The 27,598-nt window shown below is 40.1% G+C and overlaps 1 protein-coding gene across 1 annotated transcript in view; it reads right to left on the reverse strand.

The window, feature by feature from the left end:
* Positions 1 to 3,404: 3,404 nt before the first annotated feature.
* The window catches only part of LOC108719297 (junctophilin-1), a 67,905-nt gene continuing 43,711 nt past the window's right edge, over positions 3,405 to 27,598 (reverse strand). Inside the window, exons 3-6 of the mRNA XM_018268080.2 lie at positions 17,099 to 17,217; positions 8,386 to 9,011; positions 6,644 to 6,744; positions 3,405 to 5,964 (exon numbers count right to left, since the gene is read on the reverse strand). Coding sequence (XP_018123569.1) covers positions 6,664 to 6,744; positions 8,386 to 9,011; positions 17,099 to 17,217 — 826 coding nt within the window. The 3' untranslated portion in view covers positions 3,405 to 5,964; positions 6,644 to 6,663. The remainder of the gene's footprint in view (positions 5,965 to 6,643; positions 6,745 to 8,385; positions 9,012 to 17,098; positions 17,218 to 27,598) is intronic.

Consider the following 27,598-nt stretch of genomic DNA (forward strand, 5'->3'; position numbering starts at 1 on the left):
GACAGACTGAGTCGGCAGTTTATTGGCCCGTGTATGGGGCCCCCCCGACAGGCTTCCCCGATCGAGATCTGGCCGAAAGTCGTAAGAAAAAATCGCGGGTGACAAATCTCCCTGTCACCCGTTTTCCCTTGAAGATATTCAGGACGTGGTGCCTGAAGCATTTAAAGTACTTACTATAGGGGTTTATATTTATACACTATAGGTGAATAAAGCACCTGGGTTGGTGTTATACTGACATAAATATATTAAATCATATGAACTGGAAAAAAAAAAATCGATTTTTTTAACCAACAATTCTTATCTGGAAACTTTGGGGACTTTCTGTGTTTGGCAAAAAGGCTAATGATCTGAAAGTTTAAGGATACTCAAATTAAAGGGCATCTAAGGGCTCTTACTGACGAGCGGTTGTAGCTGCGCTCCCCTGCGTTCCGTTTTTCTGCGTTCAGGGAGCGCAGGAATAGACGCATTACATTTTTTCCAATGGGGCTGTACTCACACAGGCACGTTTAGGCGCTGAACACAGGTTGAGACGCAACATGCTGCATTTTTTCCTGCGTTCGTCGTCTACACGCGCCAGTGTGAGTACAGTCCCATTGAAAAAAACCTAATGCGTCTATTACTGTGCTCCCCTGCGGCGAAACGCAGAAAAACGGAACGCAGGGGTGCGCAGCTACAACCACTTGTCAGTAAGAGCCCTAAAGCTACTTCTCAAAATCACAGACAAAACTGTGGAGGGTGCATTTAAAGGGGAAGTAAAACCATGCATGTTATACCCACCTGCATCCCAGACATCTTCTATGACCCAGTTGGGAACTGCAGAGCTGTCCACTGCTATTGGGTGCTGTCTCTGGTGGCTACATTCCTAATCCTTGGTTTCAGTCTGTGGCACATGCATTGGGCCAGCAGCACAGGTAGGTTTGCAGTTCGTGATTGCCCACAGATTAGTGAAACGAAGGCTGGCAATGGAAGAGATGCAGCCCAAGTTGGCGGCCTAGAACACCCCATTATGCCGCCCTTCAGTTCCAGATGTGCAATAGCTGAATGTAGATGTCTAGGGGGAAATGAAACACTAGGGGCTATAGAGAAAATTAGCTAGGGAACATTTACTTGCCCTTTAATCATGAGCCGATCTTTCAGAGTTCCATGCAAGAATCAGTAATTCCATATGAGTTAATCTGAGGTTGTCTATCAGGCATAATTAGTGTCGGAGCCTAATAGGCTGGAAATCAATATTTTGCCTTTGAAGCAATGTTTCATTCTCTGGGACTGAAAATGTTCGTGTCCAATCAATGCCTATAATAAATGGAACATCAGCTGTTCAGTGTCCACTTTCCACCTCTACCCAATCAACACACAAGTCTTGTACATTCACATTAATGACACCTGCTAGTGAATAATATACATTCATACACAGTGAGATCACAGGGAGCAACCACTGCTTCTTTGGCTGCTGCTGAACTACCTCACCCATCAGTGTATTTTATCAGCTGCGATTTGGGATTCTGCAACATTTTTGGGATTCTGCAACAGCTGGACATCTGCCTGATGCCAAATCCCAGGATGCATTCCATTTACTATTACAAAACCACAGTATTATGTCAAAGTAGGGCCACCTATGGGACGGGTGGAGGGAGCTGTGTATGTTTGTGTTGACGGTTAAAGGAGAATTAACACGAAGATTATCTTCTTCACTTCGGTAATCTTTGGCTCTTCTTCTGGCACTTCAGCAATCTCTGTGACTTTCGGCGCATGCGCAGTCGCGAAACAGAAGATTGCTCCAACTGTACATGCGCAGATATGCCGTTCTCTTCCTGAAGATTACCAAAGAGAAGATGGCGCCCGTGAACTCCAATGCCCTGAATCTGCACAGAGGGGTAAAGTGTTAGGGGCATTTACTAGGGGTAACAGCTAGCCTGGGGGGGGGGGAGCAGGGACTATGTAGTGGTTTTTTAAATTAAGGGTTTAGTTCTCCTTTAAAGGAACCGGGTAAATAGATAGACTGTGCAAAATAAAACATATTTCTAATATAGTTAGTTAAGCAAAAATGTAATGTAAAGGCTGGAGTGACTGGATGTCATAACATAACAGAACACTACTTCCTGCTTTGCAGCTCTCTAACTCCGAGTTAGTCAGACTCTGACTAGAAGGGGGGGCCACATGGGACATAACTCTTCGGTGAGTTTGCAATTGATACTCCGCTTTATATATTATATTTTTGGCTAACGAACTATATTAGAAACATTTTTTATTTTGCACAGTCTATTTACCTAGTTTTTTATTTTTACACTGAACAATTCCTAAAGACCAACCTACCAAAGCATAAGCCAAGACACTGGGCTATCAGCTCATTATGATTTAATCAGTAATAAAGTCAGTAATTTTACGAACAGTTATAGTAATAGTGATAATGATGACAGCAGGACAGCATTACGTTCCCCTTACAGACACAATATTTATAGACCATATCAGACTGTTTAGTGCAAGGATGGCCAATCTGTAGATGGTGGAAACCATAGTATGATAGAGGCTGAACATTGAGCATCACTGGATAAGGGTTGGAGTGGACTGCCAGAAGACCTTGAGATGGGCCAATTCCCATCGCACCCTTTCTTATTTTTACCATAACCATATAAACTTTTTATACCAGTGATCCTCAACCAGTGGCTCGTGAGGAACATGTTGCTCGCCAACCCTTTGGATGTTTCTCCCAGCGGCTTCAAAGCGGTTGCTTATTTTTGAATTGCTGCTTTGGAGGTTATGCTGCATAAAAACCATGTGTATTGACAAACAGAGCCTCCTGTAGTTTCCAGTCCACACTGGGGCTACCAAATAGCCAATCTCAGACCTTAATTGGCACCCCAGATAGAGTCCTGCATGGAACCAATTCATAAGACCCGGACCCGAACCGTAACCTGCATATTTACCCACTTTGATCTGCTACCCGACCCGCAAGTCCCTTATGCGCAACCCGCTGACTACCATTAAACAGGAAGTGATGTTGCTGCAAACCTGAAGTGACCTCTTCAAAAGTGGGCGGGGACAGAAAAAAGTTTTGTAAAATTTTAAAAGGAGTAAAATTTAGACAATATAACATAAGATAAGAAATTTAGATGAGACCCGCATCTATACCCGCACCTTAAAATCCGAAACCTCACCCCGCAGGATACCTGTTTTCTTTGCCTGTAATCCATGTGTACCCGACCCGCTCCAGGAACATTTTACATGCTTGTGTTGCTCTCCAACTCTTTTTACATCTGAATGTTGCTCATGAATAAAAAATGTTGGGAATCCCTTCTCTATACCAATTGGCACAGTCTCAGTCTAATTGCCGTGAGAGTGGACCCTGGGTGCCATGTTCTCTCGGGAGTCCCAGGCTGAGCACAGATAACTTAAGAAAGCAAAACTGTTTGAATCTCTTTTATTTCATCAGATACGGTTTAAAAAAAAAACTGTAAGTGAAACATTTTGGGTTAGGATTATAAATAAGGGAATCTGTACATAAGGTTCTTCTTTCACAGCAAGAAACTTAAATAGACAACATTACATTGGCAGTCTTCAGGTGCTGTCCAAAAACAGTAGTGTACAATATTCCAACCAATTATAAATAACCTTTTTTTTATGTAAAATACAGCTGTGCACAGATTAGAAAAATACCCACAATTTCTGTTTTCAGCTTTGTTTTTAGAAAAGCTTTATAAATCCTACATATAAATTGTGCTAACATGCTAAAATCCCACTTATAAACATTTGTGTGGTTTCCCCATCGACTCTGGAGAAGCACCCATGGGAGACGCTTGCAGGAATCGGGTGTTTCCTGCCGAGAAGCACTTGGAGAAGGCAAACGAGTAGTCATATAGATTTCTATATAAAACTCTAAACAATTTATTGTTTGAATTCTAAAACTATACACATTTTCTATAATAAATACAGTATACAACAGGGTTTGTTTTTTTTTTCAATGTTTTTCACCATTCCAAGCAAAGGACTTCAAGAACACGTCGGCCAAAAAGAACACCCTGCTTTAAACTAGTTTAGTCTTAAAACATTCACACCATGCTGATAAATGAAACTAGTGAAGGTTTGCTCATGCCAGTAAGACTGTGCTTGCGTTAAGCCATGCACTTTACTTAAGAATGGAAAACATATTCAACGACCCCCACCCCAAAAAAAAAAACAAATAGAAAAAAATCTCCGCAAAAACGCTTTTTCTGAAAAATATAGATTTTTTTTGTTTTCAGAAAAGACTGTACGAGGCAGATTTATCAAGGGTCGAATAGTAAATTAGAATCCAAATTTTCGCGTTTCAAAAGTCACACATTATAATTTTTTTCCACCTATTCACATGTAAATTTGGATGTGAGATTTATCACCCCTCGACCATGGAAACAATTAGAAGATTCACCACCTAAAACCTGTCGAGTTCATGTACAAGTCAATGGCAGAGGTCTGTTGAGCCATTTGGAGATGTTAATAAACTAAAATATAAAATAAAAATTTGATTCGTACAAATCAAATACAATTAGAATTTTTGCGTCAAAGCCATTCGATCCAGTACTAGCAATTTCAATTCATTCTTACATACCAGACGAATTGTGACTATAATCTAATTTAAAAAAAAATTCACATGAATTTGAAATTCGATCTTTGATAAATGGGCCTCCCCGTGTGCAAGTCTACAAACATGCTTTTTAATAATATAAACCCACGCCAATGGCTGAAAAATGAATGCAATCACGAGGGGGTTTAAAAAAAAAATCTATTTAAGACAAAACATTTAATAGAGGTTTCCTTCTATTTAAAAGTTTTCAAAAAAAAAAAAAAACAAACAAACTTGGAAGAACGTTATGGGTCTGTCTCATTATTTACACAAATATTTACCTGTAAAAATATGTATGCACACACACACACACATCTATGTTGTTGTATAAATATATACAATTCCCTGTGTTTATTTTCGAGTGTATACACACACATAGGCACACATAGATTTGCAATATCTAAATAGAATTTGATATAAATACCTACATATATATTGTAGCTCTCATACTGAAACAGAACCAAAACCAGCTGAGTGGCTTATAAAAGTAGTGCTTACTGGATGTCTCTAAAAGAGACGTTAGAGCTGAGTGCACTTCAATGTAATTTTTAGTTGCCAGGGAAGCTGCTGCCTAGGAAACAAAACAGGGTCTAAACGACAAACATCGCACGGATAAAAAGACACAGCCTAGATGTAGCCGTTAAAAAAGCAATGGAGAGATATGTAGGGGGTAAGCGACATTCTTGTGAATCTCTGCAGAATATTTTTCCTGTATCCTTTCCCTTGGGTCGGCCTGTTATGGCGATCAATCTGCTTGAAACAAACACAGAAATAAACATAATCATGCACAAGCAAATGAAATTCTATCTTCCAGTAACTCTGCAGGAGATGTTAAAAGCAGCAGGTAATGGAATAAGACTGGTGAGTGATGCTGCTAAGTATTTCTTCTGAGATTGGAGTCAACGCTGGAAATGCACCCACAGCAACCGAATCCTCTGACCACATTCCGCTGGCAGTCACTTTCCTATCTCCACTCCATAAACGTCAGGCGGCAAAATAGTAAGGCAGCTGTTAGCTTCCATCAAGAAAAAGTGCAGCTCTGTACTTTTCTACTTCGGTCACACTCTACTACAACAGGTGGCTCCTCCATCTTCTCCGAGGAGGCTCTCTCAGCACAATTTGTTTTGTCTTCCAACATGGCGACCACCTTATCTTGCAGGGGACCCTCAAGAGCCATAAATCATCACGGAGAGAACAGAACAGGCCCCACTGGCGGATATTTTTATTCAAGTTTGAACGGTCTTGCTTCCCAACTCTAAATCCAAGCCTTCTTTTTCCCAGTTTGTCGGATTAGAACTGTGCCATAGAAACAGCTCATGACACGTGACGGGAATTGCGTGCCAACACATCTGGCTATCTGAATGACACTGCAATGCAAAAGGGCACATTATTATTAGATTAGTACATTCACTGCCCAAAATAGATCATTAGTAACCGCACCGATGGGAACGAACATCACAATTAGAGAAAGACAAATACATCATAGGACCAGTTTGGTCCTTCAACTGTGTATGCGCCTGGCTGGCAACTGCCACCCTAAAGTTACGGGCATGAAATATAAAGGCCTGGCATGGAGGCAGCCAACCCTGCTGTTTCATGGCTTTTACTACCAGCCGCCCAGGAGTAGTGCCATATTTGGGAGTTCTGGCAGTAGAGTACAGGAGAGGGCCTCTGTCCTTGAAGGAGAGTGCTGTCTATCTCTCCTTTTTTCTGTCAATCTGAACAAAAATAAAAAAAAACATTTATATTTAATTCAGGAAGTTCAAATAATGTTTAAGTGCCATTTTACATAAAACCAACTGAATATATTCCCTTTAATCTCAGTTGGCATTTGAAATCTGCACCCAATTTGTAAAAATCATCAAGCTTGACTAAGCAGAGTGCTTGGCTAACTAGAGTTCAATGAACATCCAGGGTGTATTATTGGGCTGTCCTCAGTAACTAGACTTGTCTTGCAAGTGCTGAAGAGACTTTTTGAAAATGTTTCTGACTTTTTTTTTTTCAGTGGACTAACAAGATGCTGGCTTAATGAAAACAAATATTTACCTCTTGTGCAGCTTTTCCACTCAAGTGAGAAAATGGACGAACAGAATGGCTAGTCCAACGTTCAACAGCATGACTAGGGCAATCATGATAGAATTGGGTCTCTGAAAAGAAAGGAAACAAATAGTAAACTATGAAATAAAATGCACTGCTGACAGTAGAACAAAACATTAGCAGAATATCGTTATAAATTGCAAATCCTCTCCTGCTTCTTAATTCCAGCATAATAGATTAATAAACTGAACACTAAGGCTCTTAGGGTCAGGCCACGCGAGCAGATTCGGTGAGATTAGTCGCCCCAGCAAACAAATCGCCTCTTCTTCAGGGCAACAATCTCCCCGAACTGCCTTCCCCTGCCCTTTGCCGGCTAAATTGAAAATCGCCCGTCGCAATGCACACGAGGCGCTTCATTTTCTGACGTAGCCCGAAATTGCCTCAAGAGAAGTTGCCCCAAAGAAAGGGCGATTTGCCGCTGGGGCGACTAATCTCCCTGAATCGGTTGTGTGGCCTGACCCTTAAAGTGACCCTACACAGCAGATAAAAGCTGCCCTTCCAGACCAAGTCAGAAGCTTATTGGCTCGTGTATGGGGTCCTCCCAACAGAACGGCTGATTATTGGAGAGATGTCATTGGAAGCAAATCACGGAGGCCCATGGATGTTGTTTACTACCAACAAGACTCCCTGAGCACCATTATGATCATTTGGATTTGGCCTGTTGGTGGCTTAACTGGATAATGGTCTGCTCCTCTCCAAACCGATAAAGCCAAATCTCTGAAGATCAATCATGGTGAGTTTATCATCTTTGATATTCCAGGAAAACGGGAGATTAACTAATGCCTTCCCATGCTGGGATGAGCTCATTCAGTTGGGTTTATGTAAAAAACAAGTGCATAAACACACAATTCAGATTGAGAGGAAACCATGGAGGTCTATCTCTGACTTGTAGGGACTATATCCCCACCCCTCTTCGGTTAGTAAAGTCACCAACTCCTTGTTAAAATAATAGCTTCTGGGAACATGGAATAAGGTGAGGGAGGGTTGTGGAAATTGTGTACAAGTCAGAGGCAGAGTCTTTCTACATCTTTTTTACACAAGGCCAACTGAATGAGCTTGGAGAAGTATTTTTCCCCCTTTACTCCATATTATAATTATAAGTAGGCTATAAGTCATTTTAGGTTCACAGACTCTTTACTGTAAGAAAATAACATATTCCAAAAAAGCAATATCTGCTTTTAACGGTCAAAAGCCACATGGTTGGAATACCTGCTCAGTGTTATTACAGGTCTACATCACAAGAGAAATCCATACCCAAAGTTGAGGCCTATACAGTGAAACCTCAATTTTACATCCCTTGATTTTACGTTTCCCCTCATTTTACGTCTTTGTTTTGTGGTCCCACCTATATATTATGCATAATACATTTCCCTGTTTTTACACCTTTTTTGCTGGTTCCCTGAAATATGTAAAATAGGGGTTCTACTGTATTTCTAACTGCCACATCAGCACTAGTCATTTGAAAAGGGTAAACATTGCTCTCATTTAAGTAATGTGTGAGCAAACAAGATTACACTCAGTCTTGTGTTTTTTGTTTCTCAGATATTCACAGGAAGTATATGCCAGGGCATTCTAATCTTTGGAATACCAAGCAAATATTTGCAGTATTATACATAAGAATAAAGTGCTCTGTACACACACAGTTTTCATTCAGTGATCATTTTCTTGAGTTGACGGAGTTTACAGCTTACCGAGTTGACTTCATTTTCTACAGGAGATAGTGATTCTTTATTGGCTGGATTCTTTGGTGCCGCAGGTTCTGCTTTCTTAACTTTTGGCTCAGGTTTGCTTTCTTTGGCTTCAGGTTTAGTCACTGGCTTCTTGGGGCTCGGCTTCTGAGATGGCGGTATACGCGCTAATGCTGATGACTTGGCGGGGATTAAATCTTCTTTGTCGTCTGAAGTCAATGACGGATTTACTTTTACCAAGTATCCATGGTAGTCGGCATGCAGTTGCCCATTTCCAGTGCTGCTTGGATTTGGAGCAAACGATGACTTTGGTGGAGGTGATGTGAAGACCTCTTCTTTGACGGGTGCTTTGACAGGCAAGGGTTTATTGGATGAGACAGGTAGCTGCTCAACTGAGGAACTTTTTTTGTTTAGGTTAGCAGATGCTGAATTATAATTTTTCGCTTCTGATTGTTTGGGGGCCGGCGGGGAAGCTGGTTTCCTTTTTTCTTCTGGTGTCCGTGGAGGGGTCGTACCTTTCCTGTAAAAATGTGGTGACTCTTTTGGAGCGGGCTTCTGGGGAATTTTTTCTTCAACGTTTTCTTTGACTTCCACCCCTTCCTGAAACTTCTGCTTGACGTAATCCGGTCCTGGGGAAACAATACAAAGACAATAATAAAGATATTGAAATAGTTAGGGGACCTTTCCATATTATACCTTCCCACATTTACAAATAACTTTAAAACCAATGAAAATGTTGGGAGGTTGGATAGAATGGCATTCTCTTTCATTATGTAAAAACAGTGTTTGGAGTGTTTGGGGTCATTCTTCCACTGTATAGAGCACTGGTAAGGCCCCATCTAGAATATGCCGTACAGTTTTGGTCTCCATCACTCAAACAGGACATTATTGTATTAGAGAGGGTACAGAGAAGGGCAACTAAGCTGGTAAAAGGTATGGAAAATCTTAGCTATGAGGAAAGACTGGCCAAATTGGGGGGGTGTTCACGCTGGAGAAGAGGCGCTTAAGGGGTGATATGATAACTATGTATAAATATATAAGGGGATCATATAATCATCTCTCTAATGCTTTATTTACCAATAGGTCTTTCCAGTTGACACAAGGTCACCCATTCCGATTAGAAGAAAAGAGGTTCCGCCTAAATATTGGGAAGGGGTTTTTTTACAGTGAGAGGTGTGAAGATGTGGAATTCTCTCCCTGAATCAGTGGTACAGGCTGATACATTAGATAGCTTTAAGAAGGGGTTGGATAGCTTTTTAGCAAGTGAGGGAATACAGGGTCATGGGAGATAGCTCATAGTACAAGTTGATCCAGGGACTAGTCCGATTGCAAAATGAAAAAGCTTAGCAATTAAGTCTTGGCACATATGAGAATTGGATAACTTCCACACATCCTCCTTTTTATTCCTTTTTGTAATCCTCATCTACCCCAATTCTTATAAAAAAAATGAAAAAGTAAAATGCATAAAAAAGACAGACATCTATGGCACAGAAGGCATTTTGATTGCAGCTACACATCCACTCACTAACTGCAATGCATCTTGGGTTGCATACAATTCATGTAAAGGAGATCTAAACTCCAAAAAAAATATTCAGGGTGCTCTGGGCACTTTTGCAATTTGCTTTTAGGGTTGCGGACACGGCTGATCATCAGGGAGCTGGACTACCTACCAGTATAAAACGGCTAAAAACTTAGCAACTACTAAAATTAGAAAATTAATCTCAATTACATAATTGCTTAAAGGGGTTGTTCACCTTTGAGTTAACTTTCAGTATGACGTGGAGAGTGATATTCTGAGGCAATTTGCAATTGGTTTTTATTTTTTATTATTTGTGTTTTTTGAGTTATTTGGCAGCTCTCCAGTTTGCAATTTCCACAATATGGTTGCTAGGGTCCAAATTAGCCTAGCAACCATGCAGAGATATGAATAAGCGACTGAAATATGAATAGGAGAGGCCTGGATAGAAATATAAGTAATAAAAAGCAGAAATAACAATAAATATGTAGCTTCACAGATCATTTGTTTTTAGATGGGGTGAGTGACCCCCATTTGAAAGCTGGAAAGAGTCAAAGAAGGCAAATAATTAAAAAACTATAAAAAAATAAATAATTAAGACCAATTGGTTAGAATTGCCCATTTTATAACATACTACAAGTTAATTTAAAAGAGAACCACCCCTTTAAACACCCTGAGTAAGTTTACATCATTTCATTTTTTGAGTTTAGATCCCCTTTAAATGGGAAGTGCCACTGGCCACCTGGTATCTCAGAAAGCTCTGAATTAGGAAAAGCCTGTCTCCCATGGACTCCATTATAATGAAATATTTATCTGTAATAATAAAACAGTGCCTTGTACTTGATCCAAACTAAGATATAATTTATCCATATTGGAGGCAAAACCAGCCTATTGGGTTCATTTAATGTTTACATGATTTTCTACTAGCGTTGTGGATAGCAGGTCCCATACCTGTATCAAGCTATGTATAAGAGATCCTGGGTGTAACCCATTATGAACATGTGTAAGCTATAGTAGTCTATTGGCATCCATCCATCTGCACTCAATGCTGCCAAATACAACAGAACTGTTATTTCTCTCTCTCTGCAGCTGTGTAATACACTCTCCTGGGAAACAGAATTCTCTTCTACATTTGTTAAAGGCACACATATTTAATGGAAAACTAGACATTTAGCGCAGAAACACACGCGAAGATTTGGGGAGATTTAGTCGCCCGGCAACAGATTGCCTCTTCCTCGGGCGACTAATCTCCCCGAAAAGCCTTCCCGCCTGCTAGAATGTAAATCGCCGGAGCTATGGCAAGCGGAGCGATTTGTTTTCCAAAGTCACCCGAAATTTCCTCGTGAGGCAACCTCGGAAAACGAAGCGCTCAGAGTGCCATCCCGCCAGTAATTTATAATCTAGCCGACGGGAAGGCAGTTCGGAGATTAGTCGCCCAAAGAAGAATCTATTATTTCGCTGGGCGACTAATCTCCCGAAATAGCAGCGTGTGTCTCTGCCCTTATAGCGTTTTATGGCTAAATTGAATAAGTGCCTAAAAATAAGCTTTGGGGGTGACATAGGTGAAATGTATTGAAACGGTCATGAGCACAGATTCACTTATCCAAGTACGGCATGGATTAAACAGAATTTTTACATAATGTGCTCATGCAAACAAACTGCACTAGCAATGCATCATTTGTTTATGGGTTACATAGAATGAGGTGAAATTGTTCCTGCGTTATTAAAGGGCGGACAACATGGTTTATATACAGTTAATAAAAAAAATTTAACAGTTTATGAATATAATTAAACAATTTACATTTCTGCCTATTTTTAGACCTTTAAAGTTAAAGCAAAAATGTCTGCTTTCTGCGGATGGACTCACACGACACAGTCCAAATCTAAGGCAATCCAAACGCCTTCAGACTCAAGGCAGGGGGAGAGGTTCCACAATTCTTTCCCTCAAAACTTGCATAGTTATCCTCTCTACACAGTACACACAATCTAACCCATTAACCTAAGTACAGGCATGAGAACCATTACCCGGAAACTAGGGATGCACCGAATCCAGGATTCGGTTTAGGATTCAGCCTTTTTCAGCAGGATTCGGATTCGGCCGAATCCTTCTGCCTGGCCGAACCGAATCATAATTTGCATATGCAAATTAGGGAAGGGGAATTTGTCACAAAACAAGGAAGTAAAAAATGTTTTCCCCTTCCCACCATTAATTTGCATATGCAAATTAGGATTTGCATTTGGTTCAGCCAAATCCAAAAAAATGGATTCAGTGCATCCCTACCGGAAACCCGTTATCCAGAAAGCTTCCAATTACGGACAAGCTGTCTCTCATAGACTCCCATTTTTTCCAAATAATCCAAATTCAGAGAAAAGATTTCCTTTTTCTATGTAATAATAAAACAGTACATTGCACTTGATCCAAACTAAGATATAATTAATCCTTATTGGAAGCAAAACCAGCCTATTGGGTTTATTTAATTTTTATATGATTTTCTAGTAGACAAAATATGAAGATGCAAATTACAGAAACATCAATTATCTATAAAACCCTGGGCCCCAAGTATTCTAGATAATGACTCGGGTGCATGGCTAGACAATATGCAGAACCCTTGTGACTTTGAATATATTATCTAGTGTTCACCAAAAATATGTACCTTAGCCCGAAGTTTCCTTGTGAGGCAACTAACATTCTAGCCGGCGAGAGGCAGTTCAGGGAGATTAGTCGTCCCAAAAAAGAGGAGACTAATCTCCCCGACTCTGAGCGTGTCTCTGCCCTTAAAAGGCACAGGTACAGGATCTGTTATCCAGACACCTGTTATCCAGAAAGCTCCTAATTATGGAAAAGCTGTCTCCCATAGTCTCTATTTTATACAAATAATCCAAATCTTTAAAAACGGATTTGCTTTTCTCAGTAATTTTAAAACAGTACTTTGTACTTGATCTTAACTGAGGTATAGGTATGTGACCGGTTATCCAGATTGGCTAATTTTGTTTCCAATAAGGATTAATTATACAGATATGGGATCTGTTATCTGGGAACCCGTTATCCAGAAAGCTCCAAATTACGGAAAGGCCATCTCCCATAGACTCCATTTTATCCGAATAATCATGACTTAAGGCATGAAGATTCAAACTACGGAAAGATCTATTATCCGGAAAGCCCCAGGTCCCGAGCATTCTGGATAACAGATACCATACCTGTACTAAAGTAAATGCTAGTATACATGAATGATGCATGGGACTGCCATAGTTGTGCAGAAAAATACTAATCAATGTTTTGCATATTAATATTAGGGATGCACCGAATCCACTATTTGGGATTCGGCCGAATCCCCGAATTCTTGGTGAAAGATTTAGGTGAATAACAAATCCGAATTTGCATATGCAAATTAAGGGCAGGAAAGGGAAAAGTGGAAAAAAAATCTTTTGTGACGGAAAGTCACCTGATTTCCCTACCTGCCCCTAATTTACATATGCAAATTAGGATTTGGTTTGGCCAGGCACAAGGATTTGGCTGAATCTGAATACTGCTGAAAAAGGCAGAATCCTGGCCGAATCCAGAACCGATCCTGGATTCGGTGCATCCCTAATTAATATCAGTTTTTATACCAACCATGATGTAACTCTAATCGTGCACTATTTTAAATTAGACACGTTTTAGCTTGAAATGCGCTTTTATTCTAATTGTGTAACACAGAGGAGGAATCCAGTTTTGTGAGGTCCTCATAGGCTGCCGGACTAAGTTGCTTATCTCTGCATGTATTCCATGTCATGAACTTGTGTCCTGTCAAATTTTATTAACGGTTATTAATAACCTCTTCACACAATATCACATTGAGTAGTCTTCTGTTCTTTCCGAGCGTGCTTAACAACATCACAGGCCATTCTTCTATACGGCAACATCTTTGAGCAGCACCTAGCACACTGGATTCTTGTGCTCAGTGAAAGAGGGGCTTATAGCGGGCAAACGAAAGTCACTTTTGTCCATAAAGGAAACATTATGTGACCATTATAGAATGCACAATGAGTCCTTGTATTCCGCCACATCACTCTTGTTCATAAAGGAAAGCCTCTAGCGCTGTCCACTAATGTAAGAAGTCAGGAACTGGTATAAGAAGTAGAGTGTATTTAGTTACAGTCATTATACAGTAGGCTTGATATAGTGCCCCCATTTCTATCACAATTTCAGAAGCTGGACATTTTTTGGTTTGTCGATGATCTCATTTTGGGACAAGGCTTTGTTTGTGCTGTTTTTATCCTTAATATGAAGTCTACGCGACGGATTCTTGTGGATTAAGTCTGAGCCAAAGGGACTTGCCCCGGTTCCAAAGGCACCAACAATATACCACAAATGTATATATCCAAGATACATGTCCCAAGGTTCAATTCTTAGTTAAGAAATAGAAAAGTTACTACAAATCACATTTAAAATGGTACATACTGACCCAACATGGCCCACCTTACGCGTTTCATACCCTCCGGTATTTAGTCATAGGTGTCTCTCCAAGTGACAGATATGTACCGGAGGGTATGAAACGCATAAGGTAGGCCATGTGTGGCCAGTATGTACCATTTTAAATGTGATTTGTAATTAGGGATGCACCGAATCCACTATTTTGGACGCGGACGAACCCCCGAATCCTTCACAAAAGATTCGGCTGAACACCGAACAAATCCTAATTTGCATTTGCAAATTAGGGGTGGAAAGGGGAAAACATTTTTTACTTCCTTGTTTTGTGACAAAAAGTCATGCAATCTCTCTCCCCGCCCTTAATTTGCATATGCAAATTAGTATTCAGATTCGGTTCGGCCTGGCAGAAGGATTCGGTGCATCCCTATTTGTAATACATTTTTATTGTAATACATCTTTTAACTAAGAATTAAGCATTGGGACATATAACTTGGATATATACATTTACAGCATGTTTGTTTGTTCTGTCCCTGGTCAAGTAGCTACAACTTGGTCACCGAGCAAACTTGGCTTTACAATTCCCAGTGTGAATAGCAGGTACTGTATTTCAATGCGGAGTGAGATAAAGTCTGGGGGAACAGTTATACATGATTATGTCTAACTCAATAATTTAGTGAGCATAAAGTGAATATTAAATGTATGTGTCACCACAATATAAATTTGCATATGTTCTTGAACTGTAAAGGTAGTAATTGCAGGGTCGGACTGGGCCACCTACTCTACAAGGCCGCTGCTCTCCCAGACCTCCCCACTCCCTGATCAATAACAGAAAAAAGCAGGTACATGTATGGGACCTGTTATCCAGAATTCTCAGGACCTGGGGTTTTACCAGATAATGGATATTTCTGTAATTTGGATCTTCATACCTCAAGTAAACCTTAAATAAACCCAATAGGCTGGTTTTGCTTCCAATAAGGATCAATTATATCTTAGTTAGGATCAAGTACAAGATACTGTTTTATTATTACAGGGAAAAAGGAAATAATTTTTTAAAATCTTGATAAAACGGAGTCTATGGGAGACAACCTTTCCGTAAATTGGAGCTTTCTGGATAACGAGTTTCTGGATAAAGGATCCCACACCTGTACGCACTGGAGGGGGGGGTAGGCGGTTTGCGGCCAGGACGGGGGGGCTGTGGAGGATCGCTGGCCCAGGGGTGGGGTTTGCTGTGGGACCTGGGGAGGGAGGGCCTGGTTTGACAGCTCAGGTGGGCCCTGTGTGACAGTAGTAGTATGGTTTAAAGTCTAAAGTCTAATGAGGCTAAAAGCATTTTTAATTTTCCTCTTTTTGATAGGAAATATGAGCACTACACAAGAGCAATGCTCTGGGTTTAGGACCCAGAATCCCTGTTCATTAGAACTAGTGATGTTAGAAAGCCTTCAATTTTTGTAATGTTAAAAAAAAAAAAAAAAATACAAGTCAAGTCTATTTTTATACACATTCTGTTAAAGGGGTGGTTCACCTTTTAGGTAACTTTTAGTATACTATGCAATGGCAAACTCTACGCAACTTTTCAATTGGTTTTCATTATTTTTTTTTTTATAGTTTTATAGTTATTTGCCTTTTTCGAGCTTTCAAATGGGCGTCGCTGACCCCTTCGAAAAAAAGTAAATGTAATGCTACAAATGTATTGTTATTGCTACTTTTTATTTCTCATCTTTCTGTTCAGCTCATCTCCTATTCATAGTCCAGTCTCTTATTCAAATCAATGCATGGTTGCTAGGGTAATTTGGACCCTAGCTACCAGTCTTCTCTTAAAATACAAATTGAAGAGCTGCTGAATAAAAAGCTAAATAACTCAAAAATCTTAAATAATAAAAATTAAAACCAATTGGAAATTGTCTCAGAATATCACTCTCTACATCATACTAAAAGTTAACTCAAAGGTGAACAACCCCTTTAATACACATACATAATTCCTGATGCAATTAGGGATGCACTGAATCCATGATTCAACCTTTATCAGTAGGATTCGTCTTCGGCCAAATCCTTGTGCCTGGCTGAACCGACTCCTAATTTGCATATGAAAATTAGGGGGCAGAATGGATATCACGTGAACAAGGAAGTAAAATCTTTTTCCTTACCTTTCCCTCCACTCATTTGCATATGCAAATTAGGATTTGGAATTCGTCAGAATCTTTCACATAGGATTCAGGGATTTGACGAATCCCAAATAGTGAATTCGGTGCATCCCTAGATACAACAATGGACTACATCAATCTGAGCTCCTATTCTAATTATGAAGGTCTTATCTGATGAATATGAATGATTCTTTTTGAAGTAAAGTCAGGTTAGTACTTTTGCCAGAAAATGTGGCAACCTCAGCAATGACTCGTGAAGCAATTTAACAAAAAAAAACCCCAGAAAGATCCGTTATCCAGAAAGACCCAGGTCCCAAGCATTCTGGATACAGTATCTGTACAGAGTCTGAAAAGGTATGAAACTGCACCAGTCTGGGACCCCCTCCTTATAGGACCACACTCGCTTACAACTAGGAAACATTTCTTCACAAATGTATATTTTATAGCAATTCAGGTGAAATGCGTGTCCCCCTCTTTAAAACAACAGATCTGGTCTGTGTTCCAGGCAGATGCAATAAAGAGAGTGCACTGCACAGTGTTGAAGTGTTGTAAGAAAAAATATGTGTAGCTTTACCAATGACAAACCCATTGGGGCAACAGAAGTGTCTTATATGTCTGGACAGAGATGTGATGCTGAACGGTCATTACCTGGCTGGCGGAAGCTTGGAGAAAGCTCTCTTGCTATGGCTCTTGCAATGTCGGATTCTTGTCGTGCAGCTTGGCTCGACTGATCAGCCGCATTAGCTTTAGCTCGAGCATGCTCTGTCCTAAAAAGATATTAAATATATACATTATAAACACAGAAATTACTATTATTTGCACAAGCATACAAAGGTCTGATGACTTATTGCAGTCTTGGTTGTCGGTTGAGGCCCAGTTTTAGCACCCTAAGGGCAGGGACACACGGGCAGAAACTGGGAGATTTAGTCGCCTGGCAACTAATTGCCTCTTCTGCGAACTGCCTTCCGCCTGCTAAAATGAAAAAACCGCCTGCGCCAAAGCACTTGCGGCACTTCGATTGCCAGAGTCATCAGAAGTTTCCTCGCGAGGCAACTTTGGAAATCAAAGCGCTGCGAGTGCCATTGCGCTGGCGTTTTCTCATTATAGCAGGCAGAAGGCAGTTCATCGCAGATTGTCGCCCCGCAGAAGAGGCGATTAGTCACCAGGCGACTAAATCTCCCCGTGTGCCCCTGCCCTTAAAAACAGCTAGCAGCAGACTTGCAAGGGCTGGCCAAATCCATGATCAAACCACCTTTGTATCTATTACAAGCACTCATCAATGGGCACTCTATGTTGATTAAAGAGACAACTACAGCATAGAACAGGGGTCCCACACCGTTTTTTACCCATGAGCCACATTCAAATGTAAAAAGAGTTGGGGAGCAACACGCATGAAAAAGGGCTGTGATTGGCTACTTGAGAGGATGTTTGTGGACTGGCAGCCTACTGTCAGTACTGTACATCCAGTGTCGGACTGGGACACCAGGGGCCACCCAAAAACCTTACACCAGGGGCCCACCCATAAAACCTTAGACCATGGGCCCACTCTCAGTACTAATATTCTTCATCTCCTCAATCAACCTGTATTCTCCTAGTCTCTTTTCTTTATACTATAATCAATTATTCCATCTATTTACCCTCTTTGTTCTCATAAAAATAGGAAATGGCCATGAAATATGCCAAAAGTTTAGCAGCATGAGGGGCCACTGACACCTGGGCCTACCGGGAGTTTTCCTGGTATCCCTGTGGGCCAGTCCGACACTGTGTACATCTATTTTTTGCACCCGCAACTCACCTCCAAGCCAGGAATTTAAAAATAAGTACCGGCTTTGAGGCCAGTGGGACCAACATCCGAGGGGTTGGTTGGGGACCATTGGCTTAGAAGAAGGATTTACATTAACTTTGTCTATAGTTCCTTTTTTTCTACCAATAAATCCATATTTATCTCCATATTTGTGTCCTATTATTTGAGGACTACAATGTTCCTTATTAGCGCTACTAATTGAATCTTAATCAGGCTCCAGTGAAAGAGCCGACTGCATTGGTCAGATGGTTCTGTATGTGGCAGAACGCCATTTACATTTAAACATACCAATGCTCAGACATGTGAGTATCCTTGTTTTACCCATAGAAAATGATATACGCTGCAACTGGTTTTAGAATTCACAGTTGATGATTACAACATTTTTTTAAAGAATTAACGGTTCTCATTATAGCAACTATGGGGGTGTTTTCCATTAGGGGAGTAACTACAGAGGAAGCAGACACTACGGCTGCAGGGGTGGCCAGGAGGAATAGGGGCCCCATAAGGCCCTAATTCATATACCAGGGGTCCCCAACCTTTTTTTACCCGTGAGCCACATTCAAATGTAAAAAGAGATGGAGAGCAACACAAGCATAAAATAGTCCCATGGGGTGCCAAATAAGGGCTGTGATTGGCCATTTGGTTGCCCCTATGTGGACTGGAAGCCTACAAGAGGCTCTACTTGGTACTATACTTAGTTTTTATGCAATTAAAACTTGCTTCCAAGCCTGGAATTCAAAAATAAGCATCTGCTCTGAGGACACAGAGAGCAACATTTAAGGGGTTGGAGAGCAACATGTTGCTCGCGAGCTACTGGTTGGGGATCACTGTCATATACAATTCCAATAAATATTAATAAAACTGCTCAACCTCTAGAGCCTGAAAAATGATTTGCTGTGGGACCCTGTAATATCTAGTTATACCACAGTTTTCCACCTCTGATCTAGAAAGAATGGCAAAGCCATAAAGTTTTACAGCATATGCCTGGATATTCAGATAGCACTATAGTAAAAGTAAAGGTTGTCATAGTATTATTAACAAAGGCTCAATTGGCAACATTCTTGAGCTGTTGCAGAAAATTCCACAATGGCACGCAAAAGAAAAAAAAAATCTACCTCACTAGTCCTTGTTCTCTCCTGAGACACATTTTTAAAGTGCATTTTCTCTACAAAGTGTATAAACAATAGGAATACAAATACAAAAACCTTAAAGGGGTTGTTCACCTTCCAAACACTTTTTTCAGTTCAGTTGTTTTCAGATTGTTCTCCATCTTGAGTATTAGCAACTATTGTATTAATTCTAATGAAACCCAGAGATTCTGCTTGGGATGGAAATTTTTGGCACATGCGCATTATTGAGTGCTGGCAGAAGGCAGGAGCAGGTCCTTTAGTAAGATGGCTGCTGTGTTCTACTAAACAGCTCGTGAGTTTATACCATTGATATCTTTCTTAGAAAACGTTTTTCAGGGGAAAAAATATAGCGATCACGAGTATCGTATGAGGACTGCTGAAGGAGACAGTGTATAAGCTTTGCCTTGCCTTCTCCTTTAAGTAGTTTTACACAAATATGTTCAATATAAGATGCATAGGAAAAGTTTAAGAGGCAATACACACGAATAAAGGTATTTTTTTTTTCTAAATGTGCAGATGTTTTACACTTACATCCCCCCCTATGGCTTTAGTAAATTCAATGTAAGGCTTAGAGGAGACAGAAGACATTTAATTGATATTCAACACCAAGTCAATCTCCAAAATTGCCTGCAGGGTCCTCTATGGCTGCAAACAGTCCTAATATTTCTTGCAGTCTGAACGGGCAATAATGATGTACACAGACTTGCAGTTCGCATAAAAGTAGGGGGAACATTTTCCTCCCTTACCCCTCTGTGCTGCCTGTACTCTTTGGCATAATGAAGAATTTTTTTTCACTAGATCTAATGCAAAGGAGCATAAATGTTATGATTTATTTTATACACATAGATTTTTCTTTTGATTACAGCCAAAACCGTAATTCCTATTGTACCTACTGGAATTATGTAACACTGGCAGTTCAATTGAAGAATTGCATTTACTTAATCAACTAATCATTATAATGGCAGAGTGGTAGGGGTGGATTTGTGATGAGAGTAGAAGTACAAGGGTATAAACAAGAACATTTTGCTATAGATCACGTGCTGAAGAAAGGATTAAGCCACTATAACACACACAGTGTGCCAGATGCCCTGGGGAATGATAAGCAGTTTCCTTGGTAAGAAAAACAAAAGGACAGATGTCACCAGTGCGCTAAAAGAACACAAATTATCCATGCAGCAACATGCTGATCATGCACCAGTCAGTCTAAAACCACACTACTAAGCAGTCTAAGGAAAGATTAACCTGCCTAAAATATTCTATTTATCATAGGGGTTCATCACAACATGTCCAAACCCACTTTACATGTTCCTTTTTATCTCTACACACTGCATAAAACAGATTTGAAGCTGTGATACAGTAAATCAACGGTGTTATGGAAGGAGTAGACTGCGGGTTAATTAAGAACTAGAACTTTGAAGGAAATATTTTGTGTAAAAAACAAGAATGTACCAGTGCATTATACTCATTTAGATATAGAAGAATTGTGCTTAAAAAAGTAGTGTTTCAGGCTGATTCGTTGAATTTCTGCAAAATCCCTAATAATCCCTCCTTTCCCTTCACGCTCCCTGAATTTCCAGGCTGTGCAGGGGAGCCGGTGGCACTCAGCACAGGAACTAATCAGCAGCTAGCAGGACCTGATAGGGAACTGAAGCCCGTCTGTGCTTGTGTGACTGCAAGGCTGTGATTGGCTGTCCCCCTCCTGCTGTGCTTCTGGCAGGGACTGGTAGGACACGCCCACCCCTCATTTGAAACATGGGCAGGGACCAGAGAACATCTATAGGGAGCTCAAAAAAAGGGGTGATTTTTAAAGATAATATTAAATTTTAGCACCATGTAAAAGCAACACCATATATTAATTATAATTGCCTACAAAATTAAGTTTTTTTCCATTTATCTTATGTCTCCTTTAAAAATGTTGCGGCGGCTCAGTAATTCTACCTGCCCAAAGGTCAACAGTGGGGTCCCCAACCTTTTACTTACCCGTCAGCAACATTCAGATGTAAAAAGCGTTGGGGAAGGACCCAAGCCTGAAAAATGTTCCTGGGTGGTGCAAAATAAGGCTGTGATTGGCTATTTGGTAGCCCCTATGTGGACTGGCAGCTCTGTTTGGCAGTACATCTGGTTTTTATACAACTTGCCTCCAAGCCTGGAATTTAAAAATAATCACCTGCTTTGAGGCCACTGGGAGCAACATCCAAGGGGATGGTCAGGGCCAAAACTAGGGGTAGGCAGAATGATCTGGTGGTTCTGTTTGGCATAATGAAGAATTTTATATTCATGTGAATTTATTTTAATTCAAATATATTCACAATCGACTGGGAGGTTACTTAAGTAAAAATTAGAATGTCTAATATTCGATTGAATAGTTCCGTCTCGAAAATTCGAATCGTATTTGATCCGTACGAATCGAGTTTTTAATGTCAAGAAGGCTATGAACATCTCCAAATGGCTCAACGGACTTTCTGCTGTTGACATGTACATGAATTTGCCAGGTTTTAGATGACAAATATTCAAATTAGGACTGTTTCCATCGTCGAGGCGTGATAAATCTCACATTCTAATTTACATTCTAAAAGGGGGATTAAAAATCAAATGTGTGAATTTTGAAACTCGAAAATTCAAATTCTAATTTACTATTCGATTCTTGATAAATCTGACCCTTAGTGTAAGGAAGTGTAAAAGTTATGCTTTGTGCACAAAGTTTTTTTAAAAAATTACAGCCAAAACCATAAATTGGCAATTCGACTGCCAATTCAAATAAAGACTTGCATTTACTTGATGTAATAATCATCAAAATGGCACCGTAGTAGTGCATTGCTGGTGATACATAATTGTGAGAGCAGAAGTAGAAACAAGAAGATTGACCTGGCAAGTACAGGACGGCCAGATGAATGATCTCCAGAATGGGCAGAGAAAATAAGTCTTAAATAAATCGGGTCTATCCAATGAATAGCCTACTTCAACTCCAAGTGGTGCATAGTATTCTACTGAATTACATGTGTTCAATTACATAGGACATGTGTGTTTGTGGGTGAAAGAAGTCTAAGAACGTCTGTCTCTTTGCATAAGCAGGATCTGTATATATTGCATACAAGCCGCATTCTTTCTAAGAAGTCTGTGTGTAGCATTCTTTAAGAAGACTGACCTAGTGTATCTATTTTATCTTTAGATTTATTTTTAGATTTGGTGTGCTCAAGAAGAACTCCATCTTTGGCTCTCTCCTTACAGAAGGCTGTGCAAGACATACAACAGTGTGTCCCTGGGTTCTGTATTCTGGGTGGAAGTGTATATAGCAATTTTGTGACGGGTATTTCATTGTGAACTATTATCAACATTCAGGCAAGCAGGATACCTCTGTCATAAATTCATATGAGCATGCCACAGAAAATATAGCAAAAGTCACATTATCATGCCAGGAAAAAGGAGTGTTAAGGCAACTCTCCAGTGGTCCATGTATAGGGCTCTTCTAATGGCCTGACAACTGACACCCTGCTGAGAACTCACCAGGGAAATCCTATTGGCAGAGGACCACATTGGTGTGTTGACGCGGTACTCTCCTGATGGGCCTTTACAGCCTCCATTATGAACTGTCCATCGGCTAGGGCCGCGTTCCCCTGATTTGCCCTGTGTAGATGCGTGGCTAAATCATGTATAGTCAATAAAAATAACCGCTCCAGACTCACCCCTCGCAATATGTTCCTCCTGTTGGCGGAGCTCCACAAAGGTCCCGGGTGCTCAGCCACCAGCTTCCTGACAATGAAATGTTACTATAGCCTACGATTAAGGGAGTTTCTCCCAAAACGCGTCAGGCAATGTAGTTCCTTGACACCTTGCAAAATAGATTCATTTTATCTGGAATGCCGCCTGATCTATGTTTGAGTGGTAAAAAATACCCATTTATGTCCAGCTTATGTTGAGACACTTTTATGTTAAACTAACTTGCTGCTCTCTGAGTGGCTTTTGTTTTTGGCTAGAGAGATTGAGCTAACAAAATCAAACCCAATAGGCCATGGATCAAGAAAACAGACCAGAATTTGCTTGGAAGCAACTTGCAGTAGTCTGTATGAAGCCAAACACAGCAGTCAATCCCAGGAATCCAATAAAAATTGCACTGGACATTGTCCATGTGACCACCCTTCCAACCCTACTCACTACAGCATTGTCTTTTATAATTACCTTCTGTGGGTGCTCTAGTGAATATATAGATGGACTGCAGCTCACCTTTTAGTTGCTTGGTTTTGGTTATCCTGCGAGGTATCCTGTGTCGATCCCCCAATAGAGTCAAAAGAAATCCAAATGCAGGACAAATCCACAGCAGTTTTCTTTGACTGCAAAATCTTTTATTGGGAATGTGCAGAACACAACATGCTTCGGGCTAGGCCCTTTATCAACTGTGCAGGAACATACAGGGTGTGGACATTTAAGCATTTTGTAACCTTTCACCTAATGTGATGCATTGTGGGTAGGTCAAAGTGGTATCAATTAAGTCATTTAAATCAATTAATGTGGATAACACATACAGTTTAGCAGAATGTCCATAAAAAGTCTGCTTAAAGTCCATTAGTATGTGGAATGGTCGTGTAATAAATTCAAATAAAAGAGTCCATCTCTCCATTTCCACTTGACGCCAGGCCAATACTTCAGTAGTCTAGCCTGTGCGTAAAGGAAACTGCCATTAGGCCTATCCAGGCACTAGCTGTAGAAAATGTTATTACTCTCTCAATATTGTTACATTATTAGTTGTTTGAGACATTGTTACTCTTCTGTGGGTGGTATTTGACAGTAATCTGAAAAGCCAGGTTTACCAGGAAACTCAGTATATGTGGGGAAAATTGCAATAGAGCTGGACCTCTGGTCTAGTAATCTACAGTATGTTCTAAGAATAAAGCACAACTATACCCCCAAAATGAATACTTTAGCAACAGATAGTTTACATCATATCAAGTGGCACATTAAAAGTCTTACCAAATTGATATATATATATATATTTAAGTAAATCTTGCCCTTTTACATCTCTTGCCTTGAGCCATCATTTCATAACGGTCCGTGTGCTGCCCTCAGAGATCACCTTACCAGAAATACTGCAGCTCTAACTAACAGGAAGAAGTATGGAAGCAAAAGACAGAACTTTGTCTGTTAATTGGCTCATGTGACCCAACAAGTATGGTTTGTTTGTGTGCACCGTGAATCCTAGGAACCTAGGGGGGGGCCCTTATTTTTTAAAATGCCAATTCTCTATTTAGGATTATCCAATGGCACATACTACTAAAATAGTATATTGTTATGAAAATGGTTTATTTACATGAAGCAGTGTTTTACATATGAGCTTATGTTTTATATTTTATAGAGACCTACATTGTTTGGGGGGTTTAGTTTTCCTTTAAACAGTCATAAAAATAACGTTCCTTGCCCAGTATTTGCAAAAGTTACCGGAACAGGACTGGATCTTTGACATACGAGTATATAGTAGTGCTTTGTGTACATCTGAGTGAGAGAGATGAAGACGTCTGATATTGCCCCTTGTGTGTAGTAGGTCAAGGTTGCAATAAACCTACAGATTTAAGCTGCCCATTCAGGCCCAGTTGGCAGCAATCCAACGGGCCTACCTGATTGATAACCACTCGAAAATCAGGCAGATATTGATAAGGTAGGTAAAAATCCTGTTGGGGTAAGGACTGCATTAGCTCGTTGATTTGGTACTCGCCCCAATGGCCTCCATTCCCATGATCTATGATCCAATCATTTGATCCTGTCACTGTGAAATGGGGTAGAACCTGGCCAGAAAAGGGCAAAATGACAATCGTATCCTATTTATACTTGTTACCAAACACACAAGGTGGCAACAGGCCAGATATATCAAAGAACACTCATCACGTGAAATTAGTTTTAAAGATTTTTTTTTCTTTTTTAATAAAACACAAAAACTTAAAATGACCTTTTATTGGAGTAGCTCAAGAATTTTTTTTACCAATAATGAATGAAGCATGACAGTCAGACAATGATCAGAGCTGGCCGTGGAGTAAGAGGTGAAAGTAAAGCTTGTGGTTTCAGGCCATGAGCTGCACATTGTAGAAAGTCTCTGTTCAGTCAATACTAGAAGCATACTGAAAAGCAACAAACCATATTTTTGGGGAATAGTCAGCCAGCTGCAACTCTTGCAGGGCGTATGATATCTGGGAAGGTTCTGACAGATTACTTATATAAAATAACTTTGTTATATGTAGAAAAATGCAACTCAGAGAAACCATTTAAAGGATCAGCAACACCGAAAAGTGTTTTAATGTAATGAAAATATAATATACTGTTGCGCTGCACTGGTAAAACTGGTGTGTTGTCTTCAGAAGCTACAATAGTTTATATAAACAAGCTGCTGTGTAGTCATGGGGGCAGCCAAGGAGGAGAAAATGCACAGGATACACAACAGATAAAAGATAAGCTATGTAGTAGACAATGGGATTCTTAAAGGGATACTGTCATTGGAAAAAATTTTTTTTACAAAATGAATCAGTTAATAGTGCTGCTCCAGCAGAATTCTGCACTGAAATCCATTTCTCAAAAGAGCAAACAGATTTTTTTATATTCAATTTTGAAATCTGACATGGGGCTAGACATTTTGTCAATTTCCCAGCTGCCCCAAGTCATGTGACTTGTGCTCTGATAAACTTCAATCACTCTTTACTGCTGTACTGCAAGTTGGAGTGATATCACCCCCCTCCCATTTCCCCCCAGCAGCCAAACAAAAGAACAATGGGAAGGTAACCAGATAGCAGCTCCCTAACACAAGATAACAGCTGCCTGGTAGATCTAAGAACAGCACTCAATAGTAAAAACCCATGTCCCACTGAGACACATTCAGTTACATTGAAAAGGAAAAACAGCAGCCTGCCAGAAAGCATTTCTCTCCTAAAGTGCAGGCACAAGTCACATGATTGGGGGCAGCTGGGAAATTGACAAAATGTCTAGCCCTATGTCAGATTTTAAAATTGAATATTAAAAAATCTGTTTGTTCTTTTGAGAAATGGATTTCAGTGCAGAATTCTGCTGGTGTAGCACTATTAACTGATTCATTTTGAAAAAATTTTTTTTTCCCATGACAGTATCCCTTTAAGAATGGATCTGTTATCTACAGTGTATCTTGTGCATGAATGGCTGCCCCCATGGCTACACAAGAGCTTGTTTATATAAACTATAATTGTGTTTCTGAAGCAAACCCACCAGTTTCATCAGTGCAGGGCCCCAATACATTATACTGTCATCCCTGTAAAACACTTAAATTGTTAAGCATTACTGTTCCTTTAACCTACACTTGCCAGGACATTTACTATTTCTCCCTCACACAGTAAACCAATTAATGGCAAAATAACTGTAACTTATCTTAAAAAAACATTTTATTAGAATTTAGCCATAGTGTTCCATATTATAGACACCCATATCTGGACATAAAACCCTGTACTCCTGTACCGTGTACATAAATGGTTGCTTAGGGCTTTAAATATTTTAATTGCATTACTTATTCAATCTAAATATTTCAGTGACGCACACGGACATATTGGATGCCTGCATACTAGGTTGTAGCTATACTGGTTAAACTGAAAACAATCTGGATTCTTGGAATCCTCTCTGACAGTGAACAGCTGACAGCCCACTTTTCTGATGCACAGCCTGCAAGCTGACAGCACACAAATGGAGAGGAAAAGTACCCCGCCTCACATGCCCTGCTAATCATTTAGCATATCTGCAGAAAGTATTAAATAAAAACATATTTGTGCATTGCCGAGACATGGAGGGACAGTCACTTCCATTCAGCACAGGAGACTGGGGACAGATTAATCCAATTGCTGGGGTCACTATAAATTGCAGGGGTCAGTGTAACAGAACGCAATTCTACTGACTTTGGGTGCAAGTCAATAATATCCATGCCGTTGGCTTTCTATTATTATTATTCAGACAGGACAGCATTGACAGCAGTAAGGTCAGAGACACTAGTCTGAATGAGGCCTAAATGGGCAGTGTACTCCCAAATATCAGAGTAGCAGGCATATGCCCAAGTGCATGTTATATAAATTGACAATAAAGGCTATCAATCCTTGACAAATGTGATGTGTGTGTTAGATGCCGTTGCAAGGAGAAATAAACAGAGACTAAGATCGCTAGTACAGTTTTAATGCAGATGTAGAATATGTTCTCTTAGAAACCACACAGATTAAAAAAAAC

The sequence above is a fragment of the Xenopus laevis genome, chromosome 6L (assembly GCF_017654675.1).
Source record: "Xenopus laevis strain J_2021 chromosome 6L, Xenopus_laevis_v10.1, whole genome shotgun sequence".
Lineage (NCBI taxonomy): Eukaryota > Metazoa > Chordata > Amphibia > Anura > Pipidae > Xenopus > Xenopus laevis.